The following is a 25,651-nucleotide window of genomic DNA, read 5'->3' as shown; positions in this document are numbered from 1 at the left end:
TACCGCATATTCTGGCATGGCAAACTACACTGAAGCAAGCATGATTGCTGACATAGCTGACTGAAGTTGAGTGTTGACACTTGACAACAAAATGATAAAATGACTGTCATGAGCCAAGTAGTTAGATCTGTAGGTGGGTAGCCTACACATAGCTCTTGTCAACACAGTTTCTTAAACTAATCTAGTCTAGCTGGCTAACTAGGTAAGTTAGCAGTCTAATAACCTTAGCACCAAGCTATGCCAACTGTTGCCTAGACTAAAGTTGAATGACAGCAAAATGATAAAATTACTTTCATTATAGTTAGATCGGTAGACGGTAGCCTAGTACAGTGTTTTTCAACCTTTTTTGGGCTACGGCACATTTTTGACATAAAAAAAAATCCCACGGCACACCACCATCCCATAATGAATAATTAACATGGAAAAAAGTATATAACGTGCACACGGTCAAGTTTAGGCACTTTTATTAAATGGAGATAATGAATATGAAAGTTGTTACCATTTAGGCCTACACATAAACAAAGAGCATTTCACATTTTTAATAAACATCTTCAATTTCATTACAATGGCTCTGAGTTCAATTCTCCCTATTATTATGAATAGCCTACTATTATTACAAAACCTGAGTTTGATCATTATTTAGTCTTAAGTCTCTGAATTCGATTCTACTACTTCTCATACATAGGCTCTGAGCCTCGTTTCTGCTTACTCAGTGTGAAATCTGGGCCTGTTTGGTCGAGCACAACTTTGATATCCTGGCAGGAATAGATGACAGGCACACGCGCAGCTCTTGTTCAACAGCTCTCAGTCTCTCTCTGTTTTTTGTTTTAATTGCAGTTAGGCTTGAGAAGCTGAGCTCGCAAAGATATGTTGTGGAAAAGGGAAGCAGAGTTGAAAGGTCCTGTCTCAGTTCAATTAGTTCTTCTTGCTCCTACAAAGTCATGTCCTTTCCGAAAAGAACAGATGAGCTGTATGGGTTCCTCACCCAGTCCAATGAGTCAGTGGAGGCTAAGAGGAAATAAAATGACATCTTGTCCTCGAGGCTTTCCAAATGTTCCCCTATTGTCTCGTTCAACGCTGCATGTCCTTGACATTCTTGAGTGAGAGGTAACATGTCAAGCGATTTCTACTTGATTGCATACGATTGCATAGCCTACATGTCGGCTAAATAAGTCAGTCATTCTCAAAATAATAATTATTATAATTTTAATATTATTACTGACATTTGACAATTTTCCACGGCACACCTGACAATCTCTCACGGTACACTAGTGTGCCGCGGAACACCGGTTGAAAAACAGTCGGTACTAGTAGGTAGGCAAACCTTGTCGACGTGGCTTCTGATGATGATTGTCGCTTGAAGAAATTGACACCCGACCGCAAAATTATGAAATGACTTTGTGCGATAAATGGAAATATAAAGTAGGTGTTTATTTATGAAGGAAATAAAAACATTTAACGAGTACTTACTTTGATCTGCTTTGCTGAGACGAAAAAGTTGCCAAGTACCGCTTAGCAGTCTACAGTTCCTCAGCTTCAAGTTTTGTTTTAATTTGTGTATCCGCCCAGTGATTTGGACCAGCTCCAAAATTTCATAGGTTCTAAATTGGCCCATGCTGCACCCCTTTACTGAGTTTCGTGAAAATCGGTCCTATAGTTTTTGCGTAATCCTGCTAAATAACAAACGAACGAACGAACATGCGATCAAAAACACAGTATCACGTGATCCTCTGCCACAGCGCTCTCTGGGCGGAGCCAACAAAACCGGACCAACCTTTGAGCCTCTGTGGCCACCGTTCCAGATGACTCCCATTTCTACGATGACAGCAGAACGCAGAAGCCTTACCAGCGAACGTAGCGACCAGGCAGCAACAGTTTAGACTGGGTCTGTGCTAGGAACTAGGTGTGTATCACACAAATGGTGAAACATTGACAATGAAGAAAATAAAAGCACCCATATCCTGACCTCCAAGCGTGCTCAATGAGGGTCTGTCGCGGTATCTGGGACTGACATGGACGCCGGTGACAACAAGGTAAACAAGGTAAACAAGGTTTTCTTTGATAGATATCTAACGTTATCGATTTGCCTGCTTGAGTTTGTGCAGAGGGTGCAACTCAACTTGTGCTAGCATAGCTGGCTAACCTCCGCTAGCACATTTAAATGCGTAGGCCCCAAATCCAAGTCACGTTAACAACCTAGTGAGCTAGACCAATTTCTCATCGTATAGTTGCAGACATCAATATTTACACTAACTACTTCACATGGTTAACGAATTAAGTTCAACTGATTGAGGGTTTCTGTGCACGAAGCCAACCCATCGACATCGTATCATGTTTCTTGCTAAGCTAGCCTGCTAGCACTACCACTTAGCACTAGCTAACAGTACCACTCTATAATGTCTTGCTTTTTGTTTTAATGCTTTTAATGTCTCATGTAAAGCACCTTGAATTGCCCTGTGGCTGAAATGTGCTATATAAATAAACTTGCCTTGCACTAGCTGACCGAGAGACGGGCACTTCACGGCTAACGTTGCAAGTGATCAGCCTATTTTTTAGCAGTTTTATTTTAACCACTTCATGGGGTTTTATCCATTGTGTTTGTGCTTTATTAGGGTCTAATTGAAGTTATATCATGCGGGTTAGGAAGTGACAGACCTGCTGCATTCATTAGTAGTGCTCACAGAGCCACAGGTTAATGGATAGATAGCTCACGTTTGCGACACACAAATTCAAAGCCTAAGAAAGCTCCTGTCAAACATGTTGACAGCTTCAATCTCCTGTCACGTCTTTGGACGTGTTTGTCATTCTTGTGAGCGGTGGCGTTTGACACCTGCCTTGAATGATACACTGACTTTTACATTACATTACATTACAGTCATTTAGCAGACACTTTTATCCAAAGCGACTAACAATAATTGCATTTAACGTAGGAAGAGCCAATGTACTACTACTTGCCAGAACTCACAAATGCATCTTCTTTCTAAAACAAGTGACTAAGAGCATAATCTAGTGCTGAAGGCAAAGTGCAAGAATCACAATCTAAAGTACAGTGCAATATAATATAATATAATATATATCGACTTGTGGACAGTGGTTACCTGGTACTTCACAGTGGTTACCTGGTACTTCCCAGTGGTTACCTGGTACTTCACAGTGGTTACCTGGTACTTCACAGTGGTGACCTGGTACTTCACAGTGGTTACCTGGTACTTCACAGTGGTTACCTGGTACTTCACAGTGGTTACCTGGTACTTCACAGTGGTTACCTGGTACTTCACAGTGGTTACCTGGTACTTCACAGTGGTTACCTGGTACTTCACAGTGGTTACCTGGTGACACGAATCCGTAACGTTATTAAAGTTAGCCAGACAACCTGTCCTGTGGCTATACAGGTTGCTTGTTGTTGTCTGCGATCAGTTTCGCCCGCTAGAGGACTGGTTCTTCTGCATTAATCACATTCCAGTGACTCGCTCGTGTTGAGCACGTTGTAAATTAACTGGGATTTAAGTAAGTTAGCTAAGCCAGCTCCACTCTCATATGCCGTTGCAATATAACCCTACAAATGACAAATTGACTGTGAACGGATTCAATTTAATCGCATGCATTTGGGGTGACCTCAGAATTCCTGACAGTAAACAGGGCTTAACGTTTCGCATCATCATTTGTGTTTTCTAAGATGAAGGATATTTTCTAGTCCATCATTTACTGAAGATCCACATTCATCTATTTCCCTCACCCTTGTATCTCCCTTTCTGAACTTATTCTCTCTCTCTCTCTCCTGCCCGCCTACTAACTCCCATTGTAGAACAACAGAAACCTTCTCCTCCCAACTGAGAAAGTTTGAAAACAATGTGAGAGGGACAGACAATGGGTTGGACGGCAAGCGCCCGGTCCAGCCCAGTCCTCTTCAGGGTCAGCTCAGCCCTGTCCGCTCAACATCTGGGCCTGACCTCAATGCCTTTTCCACAATCACTGCTATTCACACACACACACACACACACACACACACACACACACACACACACACTCACACACACACACACACACACACACACACACAGGGTACCCTTGCAACCCAAAACAACCGGCAACTTCACACTGGTTGAATGATGAACAGAGCCGACCCTTTGTTGCCTCGCTCCCTCTCTGCACCTTGCGGCAGTGTTTTGAGCTGGGTTTCTCCTGGTGTGTGAGGTGTTCCCAGGATCCAAGGTTTAACCATACAAATACTACCATTGCTTGTCCTGTAATTAGATTATCCTGCCATACTGTCTCCAGATTATCCTCTAAGGCCTAATCTTGTAACTTCCTCCCCTATCACCTAAACCAACCAGCTTCTCCCATCATAGCTTAGACTAAACCAATAGAATCTTTCGAATTAGGCGTTTTGTGTGGTTGCCCATCTCTTGCATGATATATTCCACTATGATATACAACTTGCCATTGTGCTGAATATGCTCAGTCCCACATGGCTCTGGGTGGAACAGTCATCGTCCGTAGATTAGTCAGAAAGAGCAGCCCACAGTCGATGGCAGTAGGAAACAATGGCTGGTTGTTTGACCACCGCTGCACTGATGCTCAATTCATACATTGCGACCTCTGCTTCAGAGAATGGATGGATGGTCTTTGTGCTCTGAACTCGGGAAACTCTCCTCACACTGGTCTCGGAGTGGCAGATGTGGTTGATGTAGCCTGTGGCCACAGCTGCGAGTCTCAGAGCATAGCTTGGCTGACAGTCAACACAATGTCAAGGTAGTCTGGAATGAGAGCAGGTAGGTTAGATAAAGGGCTTCAGTGTTTTTCTGTGAGCTATTGTTCGGGGAAGGCTTGTTTACTTTTGACAAAGTATTCTGGGATTAAAAAGCTACCTACAGTACCAGTTATAAACACCAAGACACTGTTTATAAACAAGGGTAACAGTTAATCGACTATCGATTAATTGCCGATAAGAATTTACTCGAGTAAGATTTGGTTACTCGATTAATTGCTTGTTTATGGAACAGAACTTTTTTTTGAACAAACGTTATCAACGGGAGTTGCGTGAAATGTAATTATGATTTAAGTTCTGACTGCACATGAGGGCCCCACGCCATAGTGAAGGGTAATTGGGATGCCGGGAAATGTCAACCACACAGCGGAAGAAGACGCAAAAACTAAGCGAGCAAAGCGCAGTCCAGCGTGGGACATTCTTATCAATGAATCGACTTTTGTTTGTTAAGGTTAACAGTTATCGATTAATGAAATTCCTGGAAATTTGCAACCCTAGTTTAAACTAGCGGAATTGGTTAGGCAGTGGGTGAGCAAGGCAGGGCCCACTCTATTGAGTTGTGTGGGTGCATGGTAGGGTCAGCCTCCTCCAGTGTATCGCTGTGTTAGGGCTGGGTATCGATTCAAATTTCAAGATTCGATTCCGATTCACAAGGTTCAGAATCGATTATCACGATTCGATTCAATATCGATTCGGTTAGTGTTACTAAAACCAGTTTTTTTTTTTGTTGTAACCTTAATTACATGACTGCCAAGTTATGCAACACATCAACAGGCCTACTACGACTGGGTATTGATACTGATTTCCAAAAATGAATTAATCATTGGATGAATTAATGAACTATTCATTCCTTCATTTATTAATTCATTCATTAAATAAAATATCGATTTTGGGATTCATGAATCGATTCTGAATCATTTAAATCTGAATCGATGAATCGATCTGTAATGGTAGGGTCTGCCTCCTCCAGTGTATCGCTGTGTTATGGGTTTTGCCCCGCCCACTCCAGTGACCCACACCTCCTGATCTGGCCTAAGACCTGTGCTGTACCCAGGACCTCTGGTATAGACCCCAGCCTTGGCTGCTACCACTGAACCCCCATAGGGTTTCATCAAGGGGCACAGCCAGCCAACCAGACTACTAAAGCACACCCAGTCACAGGAGACATTTCCTCTTTCACCTACTGTGAGTGCACCATAGCTTGCTCACATTTTCTAGCTCGGATGCTGTTTTCTCAGTTGATTACATATTTTTACAGTGTTGGGTTTATAGGCTCATTTGGACTGCATTTAACTTTTAGAGAGGTACAGTTTGTGGACTGTGATTTACTATAGGCTATGCCTTTCCATCGGAGCGCTTTCGCCACACCCCGTCTAGAGTAATCATAGTGACAGTTAAGCCCAGTTCATGTTGACTTTAGAGATGAGCTATAAGGAGAAGTCATTGTAATTACCATGGGGACAATGGACTGTCTTGTGGCTATATTTAACTGACCCGTAAAGTCTGGACGATGTCGTGTGATCCATTATATCCTGGTCTTGGTGGATCTGGCACTGCGTGATTCTAGTTCAGTATTCCTCTCTGAAGCATATGGATTATACAGCCCGTCATGCTTAAACCTTTGTTGTGCGTCTTTGTCTATAACTGTATGTTTGTGTGAGACATGTCACATGATGAACTTTGAAGTGTGTTCTGCCTCTGGCTGAGTATGAGGAAACATCATTCCTCTCAGCTCCGATTGTCATCAGCCCAACGAGGAAGCCCGATCACAGCAGGGTTCACATTTCTGCGGCTGGTGCATTCACACGGTACTCTGCTTATCTGTGCCAGGGACGTAGCATATTAAGTAATAGGCTATATTAAGCTGTCAGTGTTAGTTTTTACAATCGCACAGAAAGAACCAGTTTTTGTTTTGGTGAGAGCGATGTTGACTGAAGGCCTAATCATAAGTCATGTCAATGATTAACCCACAACAATTAGCTGCTTTTAAGTAACCGGTATGCAAGGCTTTTTGTTTGTCAAGTCGTCGGGCCTATCAGGCCATCTGAAGTTATGTTACAGCCTTTCTCCAGAGGGATTGTCTTTTTCACACCCGGTTATGCTACTTGTGTCCCTTGACTTATTATAGTGTCACCAACCGTTGCCTTTTGTTTATCGCATGCTGTCATCGGCCGCTTGAGCGATTCTCACTTCACTTCCCTCAAGAGATATATCACTGTGGCTTCCGTGTGCCTCCCACTCATCTTGTGATGCCGGTCAGCTGTCTGAAGCGCGGTTCCCTCTGTGTCTCTGCAGGATGTGAAGCTGTCAGCTGAGGTGGAGCCGTTCATCCCACAGAAGAAAGGTCCGGAAGGAACCCTGGTCAGCATGAGCCTGTCTGGAGAGGCGGGAGGAGGAGGAGGAGGAGGAGGAGGAGAGCCCACCCCCATCCCCAGCTACCTCATCACCTGCTACCCCTTCGTCCAGGAGAACCAGCCCAACAGGTCCAACTACAGTGACATCTAGAGCAGGGTTTCCCAATCTGGGGTCCGGGCCCCCCTTAGGGGGGCGCTAACAATCGCAGGGGGGGCGCCAGGCCCCAGACAATTTGAGGCCTTAATATTAGCTAGACAAAGAATCATGTTATTGACATGTCACACCGCATTTTTTACAAAATACTTGATCATATCTGATGAAGGGTCAAAAAGCCTTGTATTTATGGCACTACAATACCATATAAACTACAATACCATATAAACTACAATACCATATAAAATCAAGAAATTAATCAGAGACTATGAATCGTGTCAACATTAGTGTTACTGCTACACTGGCGAAGCGCTTCATTCTACCCTAACTTACACCTGATGGAATTTGCGCACATACACACAGATTGGATGTTAACAGCGACGCAAATTCCATCGAGTGTAAGTTAGGGGGGCTCTGGGGAAACCCCTGATCTAGAGCGCCACACAACCATCACCATCACACTGCCCTCCCCTCACTAACAGCAGGGGGGGGGGGGCGAGAGGGCTAGAGAGAGAGAGGGTAGGCAGGCGAGACCGTCCTGATCTCATCAGGTCACATTGCTTCCCTCCACTCATCAGTCTGGCAAAGCTCAATAGAGATCCGCTTGTGCTAGATCAGGAAACGATCTAGCCAATCAACGTTCTATGAGAAAATTGAAGAGGGAAGTCTTTATTTGTCATACAGCACCACACTCCAACACACACGTGCAATGGACGACGCATAGGAACACATGCACACACACACACACACTTGCATCCGGGTCGCCGATGAAATGCCTCTCTGCCCTTAACCCAGGGGTGTCAAACTCTGGCCCGCGGGCCAAATTTGGCCCGCAGTGTAATTATATTTGGCCCGCGAGGCAATACCAAATGACTACTAGAGCTGGCCCGCCAGTATTCGATTTTGCATGTCTGCACTATTAAGTTATATATTGTATGGTAATAAGCGTTGCTTGTTCCATATTCAATGTTAAAGAAAAACTTGTTTGGGACCATATTAAAATTTTCATTTGTTCAATGTTGGCCCGCGACTTTGTTCAAGTTAAAAAAAATTGCCCACTGTGTATTTGAGTTTGACACCCCTGCCTTAACCCATCCCATTAGGGCTGGGTATCGATTCAAATTTCAAGAATCGATTCGATTCCGATTCACAAGGTTCAGAATCGATTATCACGATTCGATTCAATATCAATTTGGTTAGTGTTACTAAAACCAGTTTGTTTTTAGCTGTAATCTTAATTACATGACTGCCAAGTTATGCAACACATCAACAGGCCTACTACGGCTGGGTATCGATACTGATTTCCAAAAACTTCATTAATTCCTTCATTTATTCATTCATTCATTAAATAAAAGATCGATTTTGGGATTCATGAATTGATTCTGAATCATTTGTCAACACTGGATGTCCAGCCTACGTCCTACGGAGGTCGACACACACTGGTTCACAATGACTTTGGGTGGGGTGGGGTGGGGGCAAATTCCATCAGGTATAAGTTAGGGTACAACGTCAATGTTGACGCGATTCAGAATTGTAGTGTAGTAGGCTTTTGGCCCTATCAGACATAATCATGTATTTTGTTTTAACTGCTGTGTGACATGTCAATGACATGATTCTTTAACAAATATTTGTCTAGCTAAATATGATATTAAGGCCTCAATTTATCTGAGGCCTGGCGCACCCCCTGCGATCGTTGGCGCCCCCCTAAGGAGGGCCCCGGACCCCAGGTTTGGAAACCTCTGTGCTATATGACGGTTTGCCTCACATTTGCTTTGAATGGAGGTCTGAGGTTAACTGCCACAGAGGAAAGCTGTTGGCTGCGAGCAAAGTCCTTCTGACTCACAGAGGAGAATTCCTATCTCTGACAAACACTCAAGGAATATTCCATCTCCGCCAAGCGGGAGAGCGGATAGTGTCGCTGTTTCGACTCGCCTGAGGAAAGAGGGCCTCCCTTTCCAGGGCCACAGCCTCCCCCTCCCCCTTCCCTTGGTCGAAACTCTCTCTAGTGAACACTCCCCTTCCCTCCTAACCCATTCACTCCACTATTTACTATAATGAGTCACAGTACATATCCTGGCCCGGCTTCACAGCCAGAGATCAACATCGAATGCTCTAAACAGCGTAATGGACCCAAGCCACGGGGTTTCTCTGAACTGTAAATGGCCTGATTGGTTCTGATTTGTCCCCATCTCTCCGCGATTCAAACCGAGGACCACAATCAGTGTTTCCAGTGGCGTTCTCTTTGTCTGGCGTGATCTGCTGTGTCCTGCACACGTCCGCTTCGGCAGCTTCCTTCCTCTTCACTTTGAATACCAGGAAATGCCCGCTATAGAACGCTGGCTGTGGAAATCCTTATCAGCTCCAAGCCACGCCATCTTGCTCCACACACACGCGCACACACACACACACACACACACACACGCACACACACACCGCATGTACTCCTCTGCCTGCCGGCACCGAGGCCCAAAAGCCGAACACTGTTCAATAACCGATGCGTCTCAAATACACGCTCAAATGCTCGACCTCTGACTCACCTAAGACAATGGGCCTCTGTAAGCTAAGCTAACCTAACCCGTTCCCTCTGTGAGCTAAGCTAAGCTAACCTAACCCGTTCCCTCTGTGAGCTAAGCTAAGCTAACCCGTTCCCTTGTTCCTTTCCTAACAGGCAGCACCCGATGTACAGTGGAGGGGAGCTGCGCTGGCAGCAGCCCACCCCCAGTCCCGGTGGTCCGTACCTGGCCTACCCCATCCTGTCCTCCCCACAGCCCCCCGTCTCCAACGACTACACCTACTACCAGATCATGCCCGCCCCCTGCCCACCCATGATGGGCTTCTACCAGCCCTTCCCCGGGCCGTACCCGGGGCCCGTGCAGGCCGGCGTGGTGAACCCCGTATCGGCCGACGTCGGCGAGAGACCGCCCCCTCTGGGCCAGGCGTTCGGACTGGCCAATCACAGAGGGAGGGGCATGGTCAGACCGGCCGCTCCGCCCAAGGTAAGCGACATCACCGGCCGCATCCCGTCTCCTCCGCCGTATAACTCCTCCCCCACCATATAACCCCACCCCCCTCGGCTTTCCCCAGCAGCAGCAGCTGGGTGTGTGCCAGCCCCTGAGGGCCCCCCGTCGCCCCCCGCCCACCAGGAGCGTGGCGGTGCAGAAGGAGGTGTGTACCTCAGGGCCTGATGGCAGGACCAGGACCGTCCTCCTGGTGGACGCCGCGCAGCAGACCGGTATGCACGCTAGTGCCCTGACCAGTACGGTACCATACACTCAATCACAACTATAACGCCTGTGCATCGATAGCTTTGTTAACATAGACTGTCATGTAATAGTACTGTACGTTGACCAACTTTGGGTCAGTGTGTTTGATTTAATCTTAACTCTGATCTTAACTCTGTTAAGTATTACAGATTTCAATGTTGTTGTTTAACATCTTAATGCTCACGATGAGGAGTTATATAAGAGCAGGACTGTCCCTAATCTATAGATCTATAGACACAGCACATAGGATAAGTCTCTCGGGCCATTAGTCAAGACCTGCACCCCCTGATCGGTAGAACGCTTTGAGAGTTGCGTTTTGGAGAAGAGCCAACACCTAGAGCCGTTTGTCTTTTCACTCATCATAGGACCTTCTCACTCATCATAAACTTTATGGGAGAAGTGGGAACGTTTTCATTCCAAGGGATGTTTTGTCAGATATTCCCTGACCGAGGGGGGAAAAACGGCTCTAGACGTCATCAGTCATCTCATCATACCAGTGCAATAATTATTTATGACATATTTTTATTAGTACAATAAGTATTTAAGTTCAATCTACCTAGGGCACTTTTTATTTTTATATTGGTCCGTCTGCACTTCTATGTATTATTATATACTATGTACTATAAACTATGTACTATATACTATTCTAGCGCTGAGCAGGTGAAGCACTCCTGATCTCATTGTATCCTGTAGAATGACAAAGCTTTCTAATCTAATCGATGTTATACAGGTTAGGAGAGTCCCCTCGTTAACCCCCCCCCTCGTTAACCCCCCCCTCGTTAATTACATGAAACGCTTTCCGAGTCACGCAGCACCTCCATGTTTATCTAGAAAGGAATCTTTCCTCATTCAGACGCGCAGTACGAGGGGGCTGTTTGTTGACGGCAGCTGTAGGAGGACTCGGACACCCCAACCCTGCTCAAAGGATTCTGGGAGTAATGTGGAGGATCCAGTCGGTGGGGTCGGCGTGCGCATGTCGTACTGTCGTACATCGGCTGGCGATGCCGGGAATGACGGCGATCCTGTTTGATGACATAACATTGTCCTTCCTTCCTCCTGCTCTGCAGTCCTCGTACAAGCTCAGCAGATTACACGTCCAAATTCAGTCCCGTGTCGGGTGTCTCTCTGTGTATGCGTACCGGACTTCTGCAGTCTTGAACGTGGTTTAAACCCCCCCTATCCCCCCATCCGAGGTGTTAAGTCTGCGTCTGCTTCGGTCAGATTTCCCGGGCGAGGCGTCCGGGTGGTGCCCGTCGGAGCGAGCCAGCCCGCAGCTGTGGAAGAACCGGCCGCGGAGGCGCCGGGCGTCCCACCCGGCCGAGAGCTCCAGCGAGCAGGGGGCCAGCGAGGCCGACGTCGACAGCGACAGCGGCTACTGCAGCCCCAAACACAACCAGGCGGCCGGAGCTACGCAGCAGCGTCCAGCTGAGCCCGGCGCCCCGCCCACGGTACGCCGGCCGCCTCCCGCTTTAGCCCTGTATGCTTTAGCCCTGCACCTGTAGCCCTGCATGTAGCCCTGCATGTAGCCCTGCCTGTAGCCCTCCCTGTAGCCCTCCCTGTAGCCCTGCCTGTAGCCCTCCCTGTAGCCCTGCATGTAGCCCTGCCTGTAGCCCTGCCTGTAGCCCTGCCTGTAGCCCTGCCTGTAGCCCTGCATGTAGCCCTGCATGTAGCCCTGCATGTAGCCCTGCATGTAGCCCTCCCTGTAGCCCTGCATGTAGCCCTGCATGTAGCCCTGCCTGTAGCCCTGCATGTAGCCCTCCCTTTAGCCCTCCCTTTAGCCCTCCCTTTAGCCCTCCCTTTAGCCCTCCCTTTAGCCCTGCATGTAGCCCTGCATGTAGGCCTGCATGTAGCCCAGGCTCTCACACTCATTATCAGCCCAGATATGGCACACTGCCAGAGATGAACCTTTTTCCCTCATTCTCCTCTCCACAGGGAGCCGAGGCTGGAGTCATGACAGGTAAGCTATGCTTCACACTACGTTAGAGACACAGCAGTCATCTGCCCTGTGACCCGTGTGTTAATGCGTGTGTGTGCGCGTGTGCGTGCGTGTGCGTGTGTGTAGCTGTGAGCTGGGTGAATGTAGCCTCCCAGGCCACTCAGAAGCCCTGGGGAGACAGGAACATCCCCTTCCACAGAGCAGGGAAGACCCCCGACCAGAGAAACTTCTCACAGGTACGTCTCACCTCAACACAGATCCCTCTGACACTGTCTGGCGACACCGAGACAAGCTCTGTCATGGTGAGCCCTGGGTTCTAGTCTGAACTAGCCTCAGTCTAGGTGGGTCTAACAATCCTGGGCGGGCGAAAGTCGGGTCGAAGTTGACCTGTGACCCCGACCGTGCCATCTCTCTCCAGGACTTCCACGGAGGCTACCCCGGCCGCTTCTGCCCCAACCCCAGCCCAGCAGAGAGGAGGCCCCAGACAGGGGTGGCCCCCGGGGCCCTTCTCGCCCCTGAGCCCCTCTACTTTGAGGTAAGGCGCGACCACGCCTTTGAAAACGCCACGGGGACAAAACGCAGCGCGGTGACGCCCTCCTCTCTCCCCTCCGTCAGGACGAGGACGAGTTCCCGGAGCTGGCGACCGGAGGAGGGCCGGCACAGCAGCGCATCAGCAGACCAGAACCGGCCCAGGTCCAGGTCCAACAGCCCAAACTGCCCAAGAACCTGGTGAGAAGGCAAAATCAAATGTGTTTATATAGCTCTGTTCATACAAGCAAATGTGGCACAGTGCTTTACCGAATAAATAAACTAAAATATTAAAATTAAAAAATGTAATTAAAAAATAGCTAAAATAGCAGATAAAAATAAGAAAATAAAACGGGACAGATCATATATGGTAAAAGAGAATAGAAAGTAAAAACAGTTAATAAAATAAAAATAAAAAGTGAATATAAAAATACATTTTAAATTAAAACGGGTAAAACTACATGACAAAGGCAAGATTAAAAAGATATGTCTTAAGATCTCGCTTAAAGGTTTCACTTTCAGTTTCAGCCATTCTTATGTTTTCTGGGAGGGTTTTCCAGAGGCTGGGGGCGTAAAACTGAAGGCTGCCTCCCCATGTCTCTTGGTTCTGGCTCCAGGAACCATTAAAAGTTCAGTGCCAGAGGATCTGAAAGACCTACTTGGTGTATATCCTAAAAGCATGCCTGACATGTATTCAGGTGCTTGACTGTGGGGTGCTTTATAAACTAATAAAATAATCTTAAAATATATTCTAAAACTGACCGGAAACCAGTGTAGCGATTGTAAGACTGGTGTCCTGGAGAGACCAGGACTTTGAAATCCCCCCCCTTCCTCTGTGTCACTTGCCTCCATTCACGGGGACTTTACTGGTAAGTGACCAGTCCTGTAGCGTACTGACTAGGGATGTTAATAGTTAATTGACTATCAATTAATTACTGATAAGAATTTACTCAAGTAAGATTTGGTTACTTGATTAATTACTTGTTAATGGAACAGAACTTTTTTGGGGAACGAACGTTTTCAACGGGAGTTGCGTGATATGTAATCATGATTTAAGGTCTGACTGCACATGAGGGCTAATTGGGATGCCGGGAAATTTCAATGACACAGCGGAAGAAGACAAAAAAAATGAAGCGAGCAAAGCGCAGTCCGACGCGGGACGTTCTTGTCAATTAATCGACTCGTTTGTTAAGGTTAACAGTTATCGATTAATGAAATTCCTTGAAATATGCAACCCTAGTACTGACCAGTGCTCTCTCCTCCCTGCAGCTGGACAACCTGCCAGAGAACTCTCCCATCAACATCGTCCAGACCCCTATCCCCATCACCACCTCCGTCCCCAAGAGGGCCAAGAGCCAGAGGAAGAAGGCCCTTGCTGCCGCCCTGGCAACCGCACAGGAGTACTCTGAGATCAGCATGGAGCAGAAGAAACTACAGGTCCCAGCATGCACTGTGTCAGCTAGATATGGCTAGAGGGATAAGATTTTAATTTTTAGAACGGGGTGTTTTAATGTCAGTAGATCAGTGGTGTGACCCAATGCTGCTGTTCCCTGTCCCAACCTGCAGGAGGCGCTGACGAAGGCTGCTGGGAAGAAGAGTAAGACCCCGGTCCAGCTGGACTTGGGAGACATGCTGGCTGCGCTGGAGAAACAACAGCAAGCCATGAGGGCCAAGCAGCTCACCAACACTAAACCACTGTCCTTCACAGGTACACACACACACTGGCACACAGACACACACCTCCATGATATGAGCACAGGGACCATTAACAAGACAGGACACACTCCACTACACACACAAACGCACACACACACTTGAATAATTTATTTATGTCCACATTAATAGACATAAACACTTAACAATTTACATAAGTACCTAGTTGTAATAACTAATGTATTTACATTGTTACATACATATACTGCACACAAGATGGTGACAATGACAGGACACAGTAGCCTACTTCACGGGTACAGAAAACGGCACCGCCTCCATATTGAGCAGCTCCTAATAACACACACGCTCGCTCGCTCCCGCGTGTTCGCTGTGCTCCGCCCACCAGTGGGAACGACGGCTCCGTTCCACGGCTCGGGCTCCGCCCCCTCGAAGGGTCAACAGCAGCCCTGCTCCTCCTCCCCCCACAACGCCCTGGACTCCACCGCCCCCCGTCTGAAGAGGGGGAAGGAGAGGGAGATCCCCAAGGTCAAACGACCCACCGCCCTGAAGAAGGTGAGAGGACATGAGAGAGAGGGACGGCCCTCGATCACGACCGCAACGTTCAAATCAAATCAAACTTTATTTGTAAGGCGCAGTTCATACACGGAGGTAACACAATGCGCTTTACAGAGAACAATTTGGGGGGGGGGGGGGGCATAGGTCCCACTCCTACTGTACATATTCCAGAGGGAAGCAAAAAAACTGTTTCACCCGGGGGCCAGAAAAGTGAGCTGTAAAAATTCTTCCGTTGTTCACTTATTGGCTGGTGCATTTCTGCGTTTCCTCAGTGGTCCACGAGGATCTAAGGATGCTCACCCAAAGATTGTGTGTGTGTGTGTGTGTGTGTGTGTGTGTGTGTGTGTGTGTGTGTGTGTGTGTGTGTGTGTGTGTGTGTGTGTGTGTGTGTGTGTGTGTGTGTGTGTGTGTGTGTGCGCGCGCGTGTGTGTGTGTGCGCGTGTCTGTGTGCGTGTGCGTGCGCGTGTGCGTAGATCATTCTGAAGGAGCGCGAGGGGAAGAAGGGGAGGATGTGTGTGGATCCCGGTTCCTCAGAGCAAGAGGAGCTAGGAGACGAGGATCTGCACTTCACTGACCACCTCTCACGAGAGCCCGCCTCCCAGGAGGGTGAGCACGGGGTCAGAGGTTAAGGGTCAGGGGCCACAGGCTCCACAGGCGCAGAATTCAAAGTTTCCTAAGTGCGTGTGTACGTTGTACCACTCCCCGAGGTGCAGGGTCTGATCTGTTTCCTGTCCACTGCCGTTTTCCCCGCAGAGAACGGTCTGAGCATGCCCAGTGACGCGTCTCTGTCCCCGGCCAGCCAGAACTCTCCCTACAGCATCACGCCGGTGTCCCAGGGCTCGCCCGCCAGCTCCGGCATCGGCAGCCCCATGGCCTCCAACGCCATCACCAAGATACACAGCCGTCGTTTCAGAGAGTGAGTACGCACGCACGCACGCACGCACACACACACACACACACACACACACACACACTCCTGATCGGTTTGGAAAACGAGTTCCTAGAAAGTGACATTCTGTAGACATTCTAAGAGGCATTTTATGCCTCAGCAGCAGAAAACGATTAGTAACAGAAATATTTCGGACGCCCTCAAAGTCTTGAGAGCGCCGGCTTTGTCATCAGCCGGTCCAAAAGGTTAACGGGTTCTTTTAAGGGAGGACCGCACAATAGTCAGTTGTACAGAGTATAGCACCAAAATTGTCCAGCGCATTTCTCCCCCTCAGCACAATGTAGCCGCAGGCCACAAACGGCGCATTGTCCACTGCGTGTCCTCTGCAGTAGGCCCTTTGTCCCAGCCCACCCCGATCCAACCTACCCTCCATTTCAACTCTCTGACCAACCACCACAAGGCCCCTCCTCTCACGCCATGCCACATGATCAATCAGATCTCCTGATAGGAAGGAAGTCCACGATGACGTCTGTTTGGTGCTGGATGCCATTTTTCTTTTTATTCATACAGTGAATTCAGACAGACCCCTTCACTTGTTCCACATTCTGTTATGTTACAGCCTTATTCTAAAATGGATTAAATAGCTTTTTTTCCCATCAATCTGCACACAATACCTCATAATGAGTATGCAAAAACATATTTTTTTGCAAAAACAAATTTATTAAAAAATTAAAATCACATTTACGTAAGTATTCAGATCCTTTACTCAATACTTTGTTCAGGAACCTTTGGCAGAAATTACAACCTCTAGTCTTGGGGGTGAGGCAGGGCACATCTGTACAGTATTTGGGGAGTTTCTCCCACTAGTACAGTGCCCGTCGTGGTTGTGCGTTGCTATGCCTGCCCGTCGGACGCTGTTGCCGGTCTCTCTTAAGGCTGGACAGTTTGGCTGAACAATTTGACAAATATATCAGTAACTGGCGGGTTGGCTGAGTTCAATCGGCGTTAGGTTTTGATGGGCGATTGGGCGCACAGCTTTTGTCGCGATTTTACAGCAAACACTTGAAGGCTTTACTCACAACCCTTGGGGCAGATGAATTGACTCAATCAGGTCAAATTCTCCATTCAAACCATCTCCTCCGATGTACACCACAGACCGAAATGCATGATGTTTATTTCTTTCATGCCACAAGCCGAAACAATTGCACCCACATCGGGACACGAACGAAGCAGTCAAGATCGGTTTTCATTGACTCATTACTTAGTACTTCACCATATAAGGTCGGTTCTAATGTATATCAAACATATTCTGTTCATTTGGTCTTTTGTCCTTTCTTTATTTGTACAGTATTTGATGCTAATGGCAGGCTGTCTGTAGCTAGCTGGTAGCATGGTAGGCTCCCCTTGGTATGGGGTTGATCGTAGCACGGAATGGGAGTGTATCCTGCTGCATGGAACTACTTTTTACCGGCACTGCGCCTGTCGAACCACTGATCCAATCGAGTTACATCTCAAGGATGATCAATGGAAACGGGATGTACCTGAGCTCAAATTTGAATGTTGGGTTTGAATACTTATGTAAAATGTGATATTTCAGTCTTTTTATTTTTAATAAATTTGCCTCAACATTTCTAAAAAACAGTTTTTACTTTCTCATTGCAGGGTGTGTAGATTTATGAATTTAATACATTTTATAATAAGGCTGTAATGTACCAAAATGAAGGGGTGTGAATACTTTCTGAATGCCCTGTATTATTGATATGCACCAGGTTAAATCTGCTTAGCCTGAGTTGGTGAAGTGCATATTAAAGGTGCAGTGTGAGATTTGGCTCAGAAGCACTTTTTGTTATATTTTTGCAACTCTCATTACATCCCGACAGCAGTCAATAAATAAAGTGTTCTGACACTAAAATGAAAAAAATCAGTGATCCTTGGGAATCGCAGGACTGTAATAAGTGTGTCCCTTGAGTTGCTCCCTTGAAATTATTTGATGACTCACCTGCCTGTCAACGTACCTACTGTACCTGCCTAGCAAGTGTCATTTATTTTCTTCCAGTTTGCAGGAGTGGCTTGGGGGGGGGGGGGGGGGGGTTGTCGGTTGCATTTTTTAAAATCTTTCACAAAGTCTAACAGGAAATTATAAATCACGTACTGCCCCTTTACTGTAAGTGTCAAAGTATTTCCTTATTGCATATTTTCTGATTGGTGATGACATTGCATGTTGAGTGTTCCTGGTCAGATCACACGATCGTTCCGAAAATGAGCGCCGAGAACATACTAGGCGTCGGCCATTTTGTAAAGAGGGCGGTCCTGCCAGGAACACTGCAGTATCATCACCAATCACAACAAATGCAGTAAGGAAATGTTTTGACACGTATTCACTTCACCAACCCAGCAGATTGAACCTGGGCAGTTGTCCCCCCATCTGATGAAACCGGGGGAGGGGTGTTAGATCGACCTGTGTAGTTAGTTTGTGCGTTTGTTCCTCCGTCACACACGCACTACCAGAGACCACCACCTGGGGGCACTCAACACAATTCATTTTTTCCCATTGTCAAGTATATTTGCTTTGTACATAAAAAACTACGATTGGTGTCTCAGTAACAGTGTAGTCTATTCTCCTCAGGACCCCGTCTACTGTCTAAATCAACAGAGTTCAGAGCTTGAGGTGTTAAGTAGCTTTTTTGGTGCTTGCTCTAAATGTTAGGGCTCTCATAGGCTAGTATCGAGATTAGGTGCATTGTGGGTACAATTATCATTAGTTATAGTCGTTATATTTCACAACGTAGATCAGGTTAATTATTTTTCTCGTGTCCAACCGTGATGAAGGTACTCATAACCTTAGGTGGGGAGTCTGTGAGGATCAATCGATGGCGACTGAGCTGTCGACTTGCGCGGTGGTAGTACACAGACTGTGAGTCTCGCATTTGAGACCAAATGATCTCTCTTGAGCGGCGTGGGCGAACGTACTGCAGCTCTGCCAAGCTTCACACAGCTGTGCTTTATTATCCGGGCATGCACTGCGAACAACGCACTGTAGATTTAACGAGCGTCTCTCCGACAACGAATCCCAGTGGACAGTCGTGGCATATGTATCATACTACGCTGAATCCTCTGATTTAGCTGCAGACATCAGACGTTTCACAAATGCAGGGACAGTAACTCTGTTTCATGTTGCCACGACACAAACAAAAAACCCGACTGGTGCACATTCCTCAACAGCCCGACAAAGACGCAGAGTCATTCGTGGGGTTTCCTGGATTTACAGAATCGAAAGAAAGTACACAGGGGCCTTTCTAGAGTTTAGAGCTCTGGGAGTTAAATGCTATGCACATGAAAATAAAAATAACACACAAAACATTTCATATATTCTTATTCATGAAGAAAATGTTTCAACTACTTCATTACCACAGAGGAACATGCATCACGGGTGGATGTTTACTGTTCACATCTGGCTTGTCTGTTATAGATAAATGATAAAAAAATTAAATGGTAACACTTTACAATAAGGGTACATTAATAAGCATTAGTTAATGCATTATTAAGCATTAAGTAACAGTTAACTAATGTCTCTATTAACCATTTACTAATGTTATTTATGTTAACTAAGGTTACCTCACCTAACCCTAACCTTAACTAATGTATTAATTAACATTAGTAACCAAACCTAACCCTAAATAAGCATTAGTAACAGTTAACTAATGTTTTTTTGTGACCCTTATTGTAAAGTGTGACCAATTAAATTAAAAAGTAGTACCTTAGAACTCTTCCTTTGTTGGTGTTGCGTGCAGGTGGGTGTTCATTCGTGTGTGTGCATGCGTTAATGGGTGTGTGTGGTGTGTCGACGCCCCCCCCCCCCCCAGGTACTGTAACCAGGTCCTGAACAAGGAGATTGACGAGGGCGTGACCCTGCTCCTCCAGGAGCTGGTGCGTTTCCAGGAGCGCGTCTACCAGAAGGACCCCTCCAAGGCCAAGGCCAAGCGCCGGCTGGTCATGGGCCTCCGCGAGGTCACCAAACACATGAAGCTGCGCAAGATCAAGTGTGTCCTCATCTCCCCCAACTGTGAAAAGATCCAGGCCAAAGGTCAGGGGTCAAATCTTTAAGACTAGATTTGTGCGTGATGGAAAAATACCAGTTTAACAATGGAAAGAACGCCCACTAGAGGGCAGTGGGCTAATGACATCTGTAAGTGAGGAAATAAAGTGGGTCGTCACACACTCAACGCTCTGATGCAAAGATATATTTACTCAACTAAAACCAACATTTTGGCAGCTATGCTGCCTTCATCAGGCTTAAAATCTGTGTGAGACCACACTGCCAGAGACTACTAAAAATTGACGTGTGTGTGTGTGTGTGTGTTGCAGGCGGTCTGGACGAGGCTCTGTACAACGTGATAGCGATGGCCCGGGAGCAGGAGCTGCCCTTCGTGTTCGCGCTGGGCAGGAAGGCTCTGGGACGCTGCGTCAACAAGCTGGTGCCCGTCAGCGTGGTGGGCATCTTCAACTACTCCGGAGCAGAGGTGGGCCGCACACACACACACACACACACACACACACACACACACAATAACACAATAACATAGTCAGCGTGGTGGGCATCTTCAACTACTCCGGAGCAGAGGTGGGCCGCGCACACACACACACACACACACACACACACACACACAATAACATAGTCAGCGTGGTGGGCATCTTCAACTACTCCGGAGCAGAGGTGGGCCGCACACACACACACACACACACACACACACACACACACACACAATAACACAATAACATAGTCAGCGTGGTGGGCATCTTCAACTACTCCGGAGCAGAGGTGGGCCGCGCACACACACACACACACACACACACACACACAATAACACAATAACATAGTCAGCGTGGTGGGCATCTTCAACTACTCCGGAGCAGAGGTGGGCCGCGCACACACACACACACACACACACACACAATAACACAATAACATAGTCAGCGTGGTGGGCATCTTCAACTACTCCGGAGCAGAGGTGGGCCGCGCACACACACACACACACACACACACACACACACACAATAACACAATAACATAGTCAGCGTGGTGGGCATCTTCAACTACTCCGGAGCAGAGGTGGACCGCACACACACACACACACACACACACACACACACACAATAACATAGTCAGCGTGGTGGGCATCTTTAACTACTCCGGAGCAGAGGTGGGCCGCGCACACACACACACACACACACACACACACACACAATAAAATAGTCGGCATGAGTTTTCCAAGCATTTCTCGCATCATCTTCATTCATGTCGGCAGTTACAACGGACACGTGCACACACACACACACACACACACACACACACACACACACACACTGGGTTAGAACCCAGATGTAATACTGCTGTAATCGTTGTTTTGTTTTTCATAGTACTGTATAGAATAGAGCCATACAAGTGAGTCAAACTTCTTTTAAATTATTGTCCTTGTCTCTCTCTCTCTCTCTCTCTCTCTCACTTTCTCACTTTCTCTCTCTCGCTCTCTCTCTCTCTCTCCCCCTCCCTCCCTCCCTCCCTCCCTCCCTCCCTCCCTCCCTCCCTCCCTCCTCTCAGGGCCTGTTCACCCACCTGGTGTCCCTGACGGAGGAGGCCAGGAAGGCCTATAAGGACATGGTGTCTGCCCTGGAGCAGGAGCAGGCTGAGGAGGCCCTGAAGAACGACAAGAAGGTCACGCATCACATGGGTCACTCCCGCAACCCATCCGCCGCCTCCGCCATCTCCTTCTGCTCCGTCATCTCTGAGCCCATCTCCGAGGTCAACGAGAAGGAGTACGGTAAGAGGGTCCAGCTCCTCTCCCAGGTCGTAGGGCTTCGGTGGTTTTTCGGGGAACGGACGTCACAAGTAGAAGGGAACGGACGGGGTACATTCATTAGAGGCGATGCCGTTTTGATGGGAATGTAACTAATGCCGGGCGCACACTACAGGATAATCTGGGCCGATTTAATTATTACCTATGTCCAATTCATTCCTCCCGATAATCGGGGTAGACCTTTGGGCTTTGGGCTAGACAGCTGATCGGCCGCGAGTTTCAGCCCTGATTCTCTTGTAGTTTGCGGGGTTCTAAGATCCAATCTTATACCTCCCGATCGGCTCAGAGCCGCCCCGATTAATATCAAACATGTTTGATATTTAGGATTTAAAATCGGGATGATTACGTAATTTATAGCGGAAACCCACAATAGCCAAGGAGATCGCATTTCCCTGGTATGAATGGCCACTCTGAAATCGTGTAGTGTGCGGTCCTGCGTCTTGACTGAATCGTGGAGTGTGTGTTCTTACGATTCAAATATTTAAAAATCAGTTAAGATGATCGTTATGTCTGTGGTCTGCCACGTTTATAAAATCGGTTAAGATTTGAAAATCCTCTAGTTTGCGCCCGGCATAAAAGATGAGTCTCTCTGTCCTCTGCCCGCCCAGAGACCAACTGGAGGAGCATGGTGGAGACGTCGGACGCGCTGGAGCCCGAGGAGGCCGCGCCCAGCCGCGCCCCAGTCCCCTCCTCCGGCTCCCAGCGAGCCGGAGCGGCCATGTCCTCCTCCAACGCCCCCGCCGCCCCCACCGCCATCCAGGCCTCCAGCCTGACCCTGGGCCCGGCAGCCCTCCAGCCCAGGGCGGGGCCCGCGGCCGCGGGCGAGCGTGAGGAGGGCCGGGCGGACGACCGTCTGGAGCTGGCCTCCCAGCAGAGCACGGAGACGGGCTCCTTGGACGGCAGCTGCAGGGACCACCTCAACTCCTCCATCACCTCCACCACCTCCACGCTGGTGCCCGGCATGCTGGAGGAGGCTGAGGAGGAAGACGAGGAGGAGGAGGACTACACGCCCGAGCCCATCTCCGTGGAGGTGCCCGCCCTGACCAGCCGTATCGAGTCCTGGGTGTCCAAGACCCTGGAGAACCTCCAGCTGGGGAAGAGCCACGACAGCACCGAGGAGGAAGACGAGGAGGAGGAGGAAGAGGAGGAGGAAGAGGAGGAGGAGGAGGAAGGAGGGCAGAGTGAGGAAGAGGAGTTGGATTCAGCTGACCCCACGGAGACGGGGCTGGGGAGGAGGGAGCAGGTGGAGGTGAAGAAGATCACTGGTTGATGTCGCCTCTACTCCTCTTCCCTTGTTCGCGTCCTCCTGCCTCCATCACACACTCATCCCCCTCTCTCTCTCTCTCACACACTCTCTCTCTCTCACACACTCTCTCTCTCACACACACTCTCCCTGTCTCTCTCTCTCACACACTCTCCCTCTCTCTCTCTCTCTCTCTCTCACACACTCTCTCTCTCACACACTCTCCCTGTCTCTCTCTCTCACACACACTCTCCCTCTCTCTCACACACTCATCTCTCTCTCACACACTCTCCCTCTCACACACTCATCTCTCTCTCACACTCTCCCTCTCTCTCTCACACACTAATCTCTCTCTCTCTCTCTCTCTCTCTCTCTCACACACACACACACACACTCCCTCACTCTCACTTCATCTCTCTCTCTCACTCATTTTCTCTCTCGCTCACTCTCTCTCTCACACACACACACACACACACACTTCACATTCGAACCAGCAGCTGCACCCTCCTCTGTGTGTACCTCCGGACATAATCTCAGGAATCAGACCAACCAACCAACACACACACACACACACACCACAGACAGACAGACAGACAGACAGACAGACAGACAGGCCAATAAGAGAGCAACCAACCTACACACAAGACGGACGGACGGACAGACAGACCAACAAGGACAGACCAAGTAACCGATGGATCCACAGACTGTAGACAGACAAGACACAGACAGACAGACAGACACGGACAGACAGCATCTCTCCCGATCACTCTGCAAGACCCCTCTCTGTCCCACCCTCCTGGCGGACGGACCAGCGTTCCACAGCTGTCTCATCTCCTAAAGGGAAGCCCCGCCCTTTCAGACCTTAAGGTTTACACTCAAAACTCTGAGGAGACACGTTGACTGTGCGTGTGTGTGCGTGTGTGTGACTGAATGCTGAGAACCAGGTGTTCCCGGAAGGGGCGGAGCCTAAGGCTGGCTGGATAAGAGATGAACCGCCACTCGTCACAGAGCCCCGCCCCCCTCCCTCCCACCCACCTCTGTGACAGACAACAGAGAAGAACCGAAATGGCGCCTAGCTTCCTATGAGTTTCTGCACAGCTGAGAGGGTTTACAACTCTGTGTATGTGTGTGTGGCACCCAACATCATCCCTTCACGTGTTACCTTTGTCTGCTTGCGTTGTGCATTTTCCTCATAGTGCGGGTGGGAGGAGCTTGTGTAAGTACTGTACCTTTTCTGATTGGTTGTCGGAAGACCGTTTCTTGGCCGTCTGTGGTTAGTGTACTCACAGTAAGCCTCACCAAACCACTCTCTTTCATACAACATCTATCTTAACACGGTTTGGTTCTTGACATTGCTCATTGTTCCATTGTATGTATCCCTTTCACTGTTCAAATGAAGTTGGGAACGATAATACTAACAGTAACTGAAACTAGAACAAATTGTCATGTATATACCATGTAAAGGTTGTTCTACTACTCTGTAATCTACCATATTGATCTTGCTAAGTGTGAACCTGTTTTGGGGGTCTGACTGTATTAGTCTGGAGTTGCTAGCTGCTTTCTGTGTTTAGTACAGGCCTGTGGTTAGCGATTGGTTGTTCTCTAGCAGTACCAGTCTGTCCATGGGTTATTTCCTAGTTCGCTGTCATGTGTGTGTGTGTGTTTGCGTGCCCATGTGAGTGTTTGTGGGGTGTGTGTGTGCGTGTGTGTGTGAGTCTACGTACTGTAAGTAGTAGTGATCTGACACGTCTGTTTGGTGTGTTTGCCAGACAGTGTTGTACCATCAGGTTTCACCACACAGGCTCCGCCCCCGCTGACATGCCCCGCCCCCCGGGGAGGAGCCAACACCAGTGTAATCCAAGCGAACATTCATTGTCATTATGCACCATCACCAGTCAAAACCATGTAAATAAAATTGTATAAAACAGATGTTGGAACTGCAGTGTATTAAAAACCGATCACCATGTTCTTAAAGCCATTTGACGGATGGAAAAAAAAAATCTTTTACAAGTTTGAATCAGATGTCAATAAGTAATCATTCAGATGTTAATAGGAAATAATAGGAAACGATTTGAATGGAGGAAAGTGTTTAGGCGCGACATGTTGGGCCGTATGCAATATGAGCGCAGGGGGGCAAGATGGCGCTGGTGATTATGAAGGTCGCTCTAGTTTGATGAAGGTACGCGGGGCGCAGACTTTTTGTCAGCTATTATCCAAGTACTTCTGGAGCGATGTCAGCAAGTGTGTCCTTTGCACTATGTAAATACCGTACCGGTAAAGATCTTGTAACTAATGTGACAAAAATATGGTTGAATGAAGTACCTTTTTCAGCGTGTTCCTTGTCTTTATATAGATATTTAAGGATGGCTCTTTCAAACTGTACAGCACTAGCAACATGTAGAGGTGATTTCCCCTTACGATAACTGTTATTA

At 47.9% G+C, this 25,651-nt stretch overlaps 1 protein-coding gene across 7 annotated transcripts; it reads left to right on the top strand.

Annotated features, from left to right (window-relative positions):
• The first annotated feature begins 1,862 nt into the window (after window positions 1-1,862).
• secisbp2l (SECIS binding protein 2-like) lies at window positions 1,863-25,651 on the top strand. Of its 7 annotated transcripts, none has more exons than XM_084437200.1 (18): window positions 1,863-2,033; window positions 7,064-7,251; window positions 9,945-10,272; window positions 10,364-10,508; window positions 11,761-11,987; window positions 12,472-12,496; window positions 12,602-12,711; window positions 12,894-13,010; window positions 13,091-13,204; window positions 14,273-14,440; window positions 14,570-14,711; window positions 15,063-15,229; window positions 15,706-15,838; window positions 15,986-16,148; window positions 19,985-20,205; window positions 20,487-20,641; window positions 21,721-21,940; window positions 22,585-25,651. In XM_084437200.1, the coding sequence occupies exons 1-18, from the start codon at window positions 2,013-2,015 to the stop codon at window positions 23,244-23,246; spliced, it is 3,306 nt and encodes a 1,101-aa protein (XP_084293326.1). In that variant the 5' UTR covers window positions 1,863-2,012; the 3' UTR covers window positions 23,247-25,651. The 7 variants fall into 7 exon arrangements, with proteins under 7 accessions (XP_084293326.1, XP_084293323.1, XP_084293322.1 ...); XM_084437197.1 differs by having other exon boundaries at window positions 10,364-10,532; XM_084437196.1 differs by having other exon boundaries at window positions 10,361-10,532.

This window comes from Borostomias antarcticus, assembly GCF_949987555.1.
Source record: "Borostomias antarcticus genome assembly, chromosome: 4".
Taxonomy (NCBI): domain Eukaryota; kingdom Metazoa; phylum Chordata; class Actinopteri; order Stomiiformes; family Stomiidae; genus Borostomias; species Borostomias antarcticus.
This window is presented reverse-complemented; position numbering and strand designations above follow the sequence as displayed.

Bases quoted from the DNA above. Each gene is read 5' to 3' on its own strand.
- secisbp2l (XM_084437194.1), top strand. From the start codon at position 2,013: ATGGACGCCGGTGACAACAAGGTAAACAAG. The intron at 14,441-14,569 runs GTCCCAGCATGC...CCCAACCTGCAG, and splicing joins TGGAGCAGAAGAAACTACAG to GAGGCGCTGACGAAGGCTGC. The intron at 20,642-21,720 runs GTGGGCCGCACA...CCCTCCTCTCAG, and splicing joins TCAACTACTCCGGAGCAGAG to GGCCTGTTCACCCACCTGGT.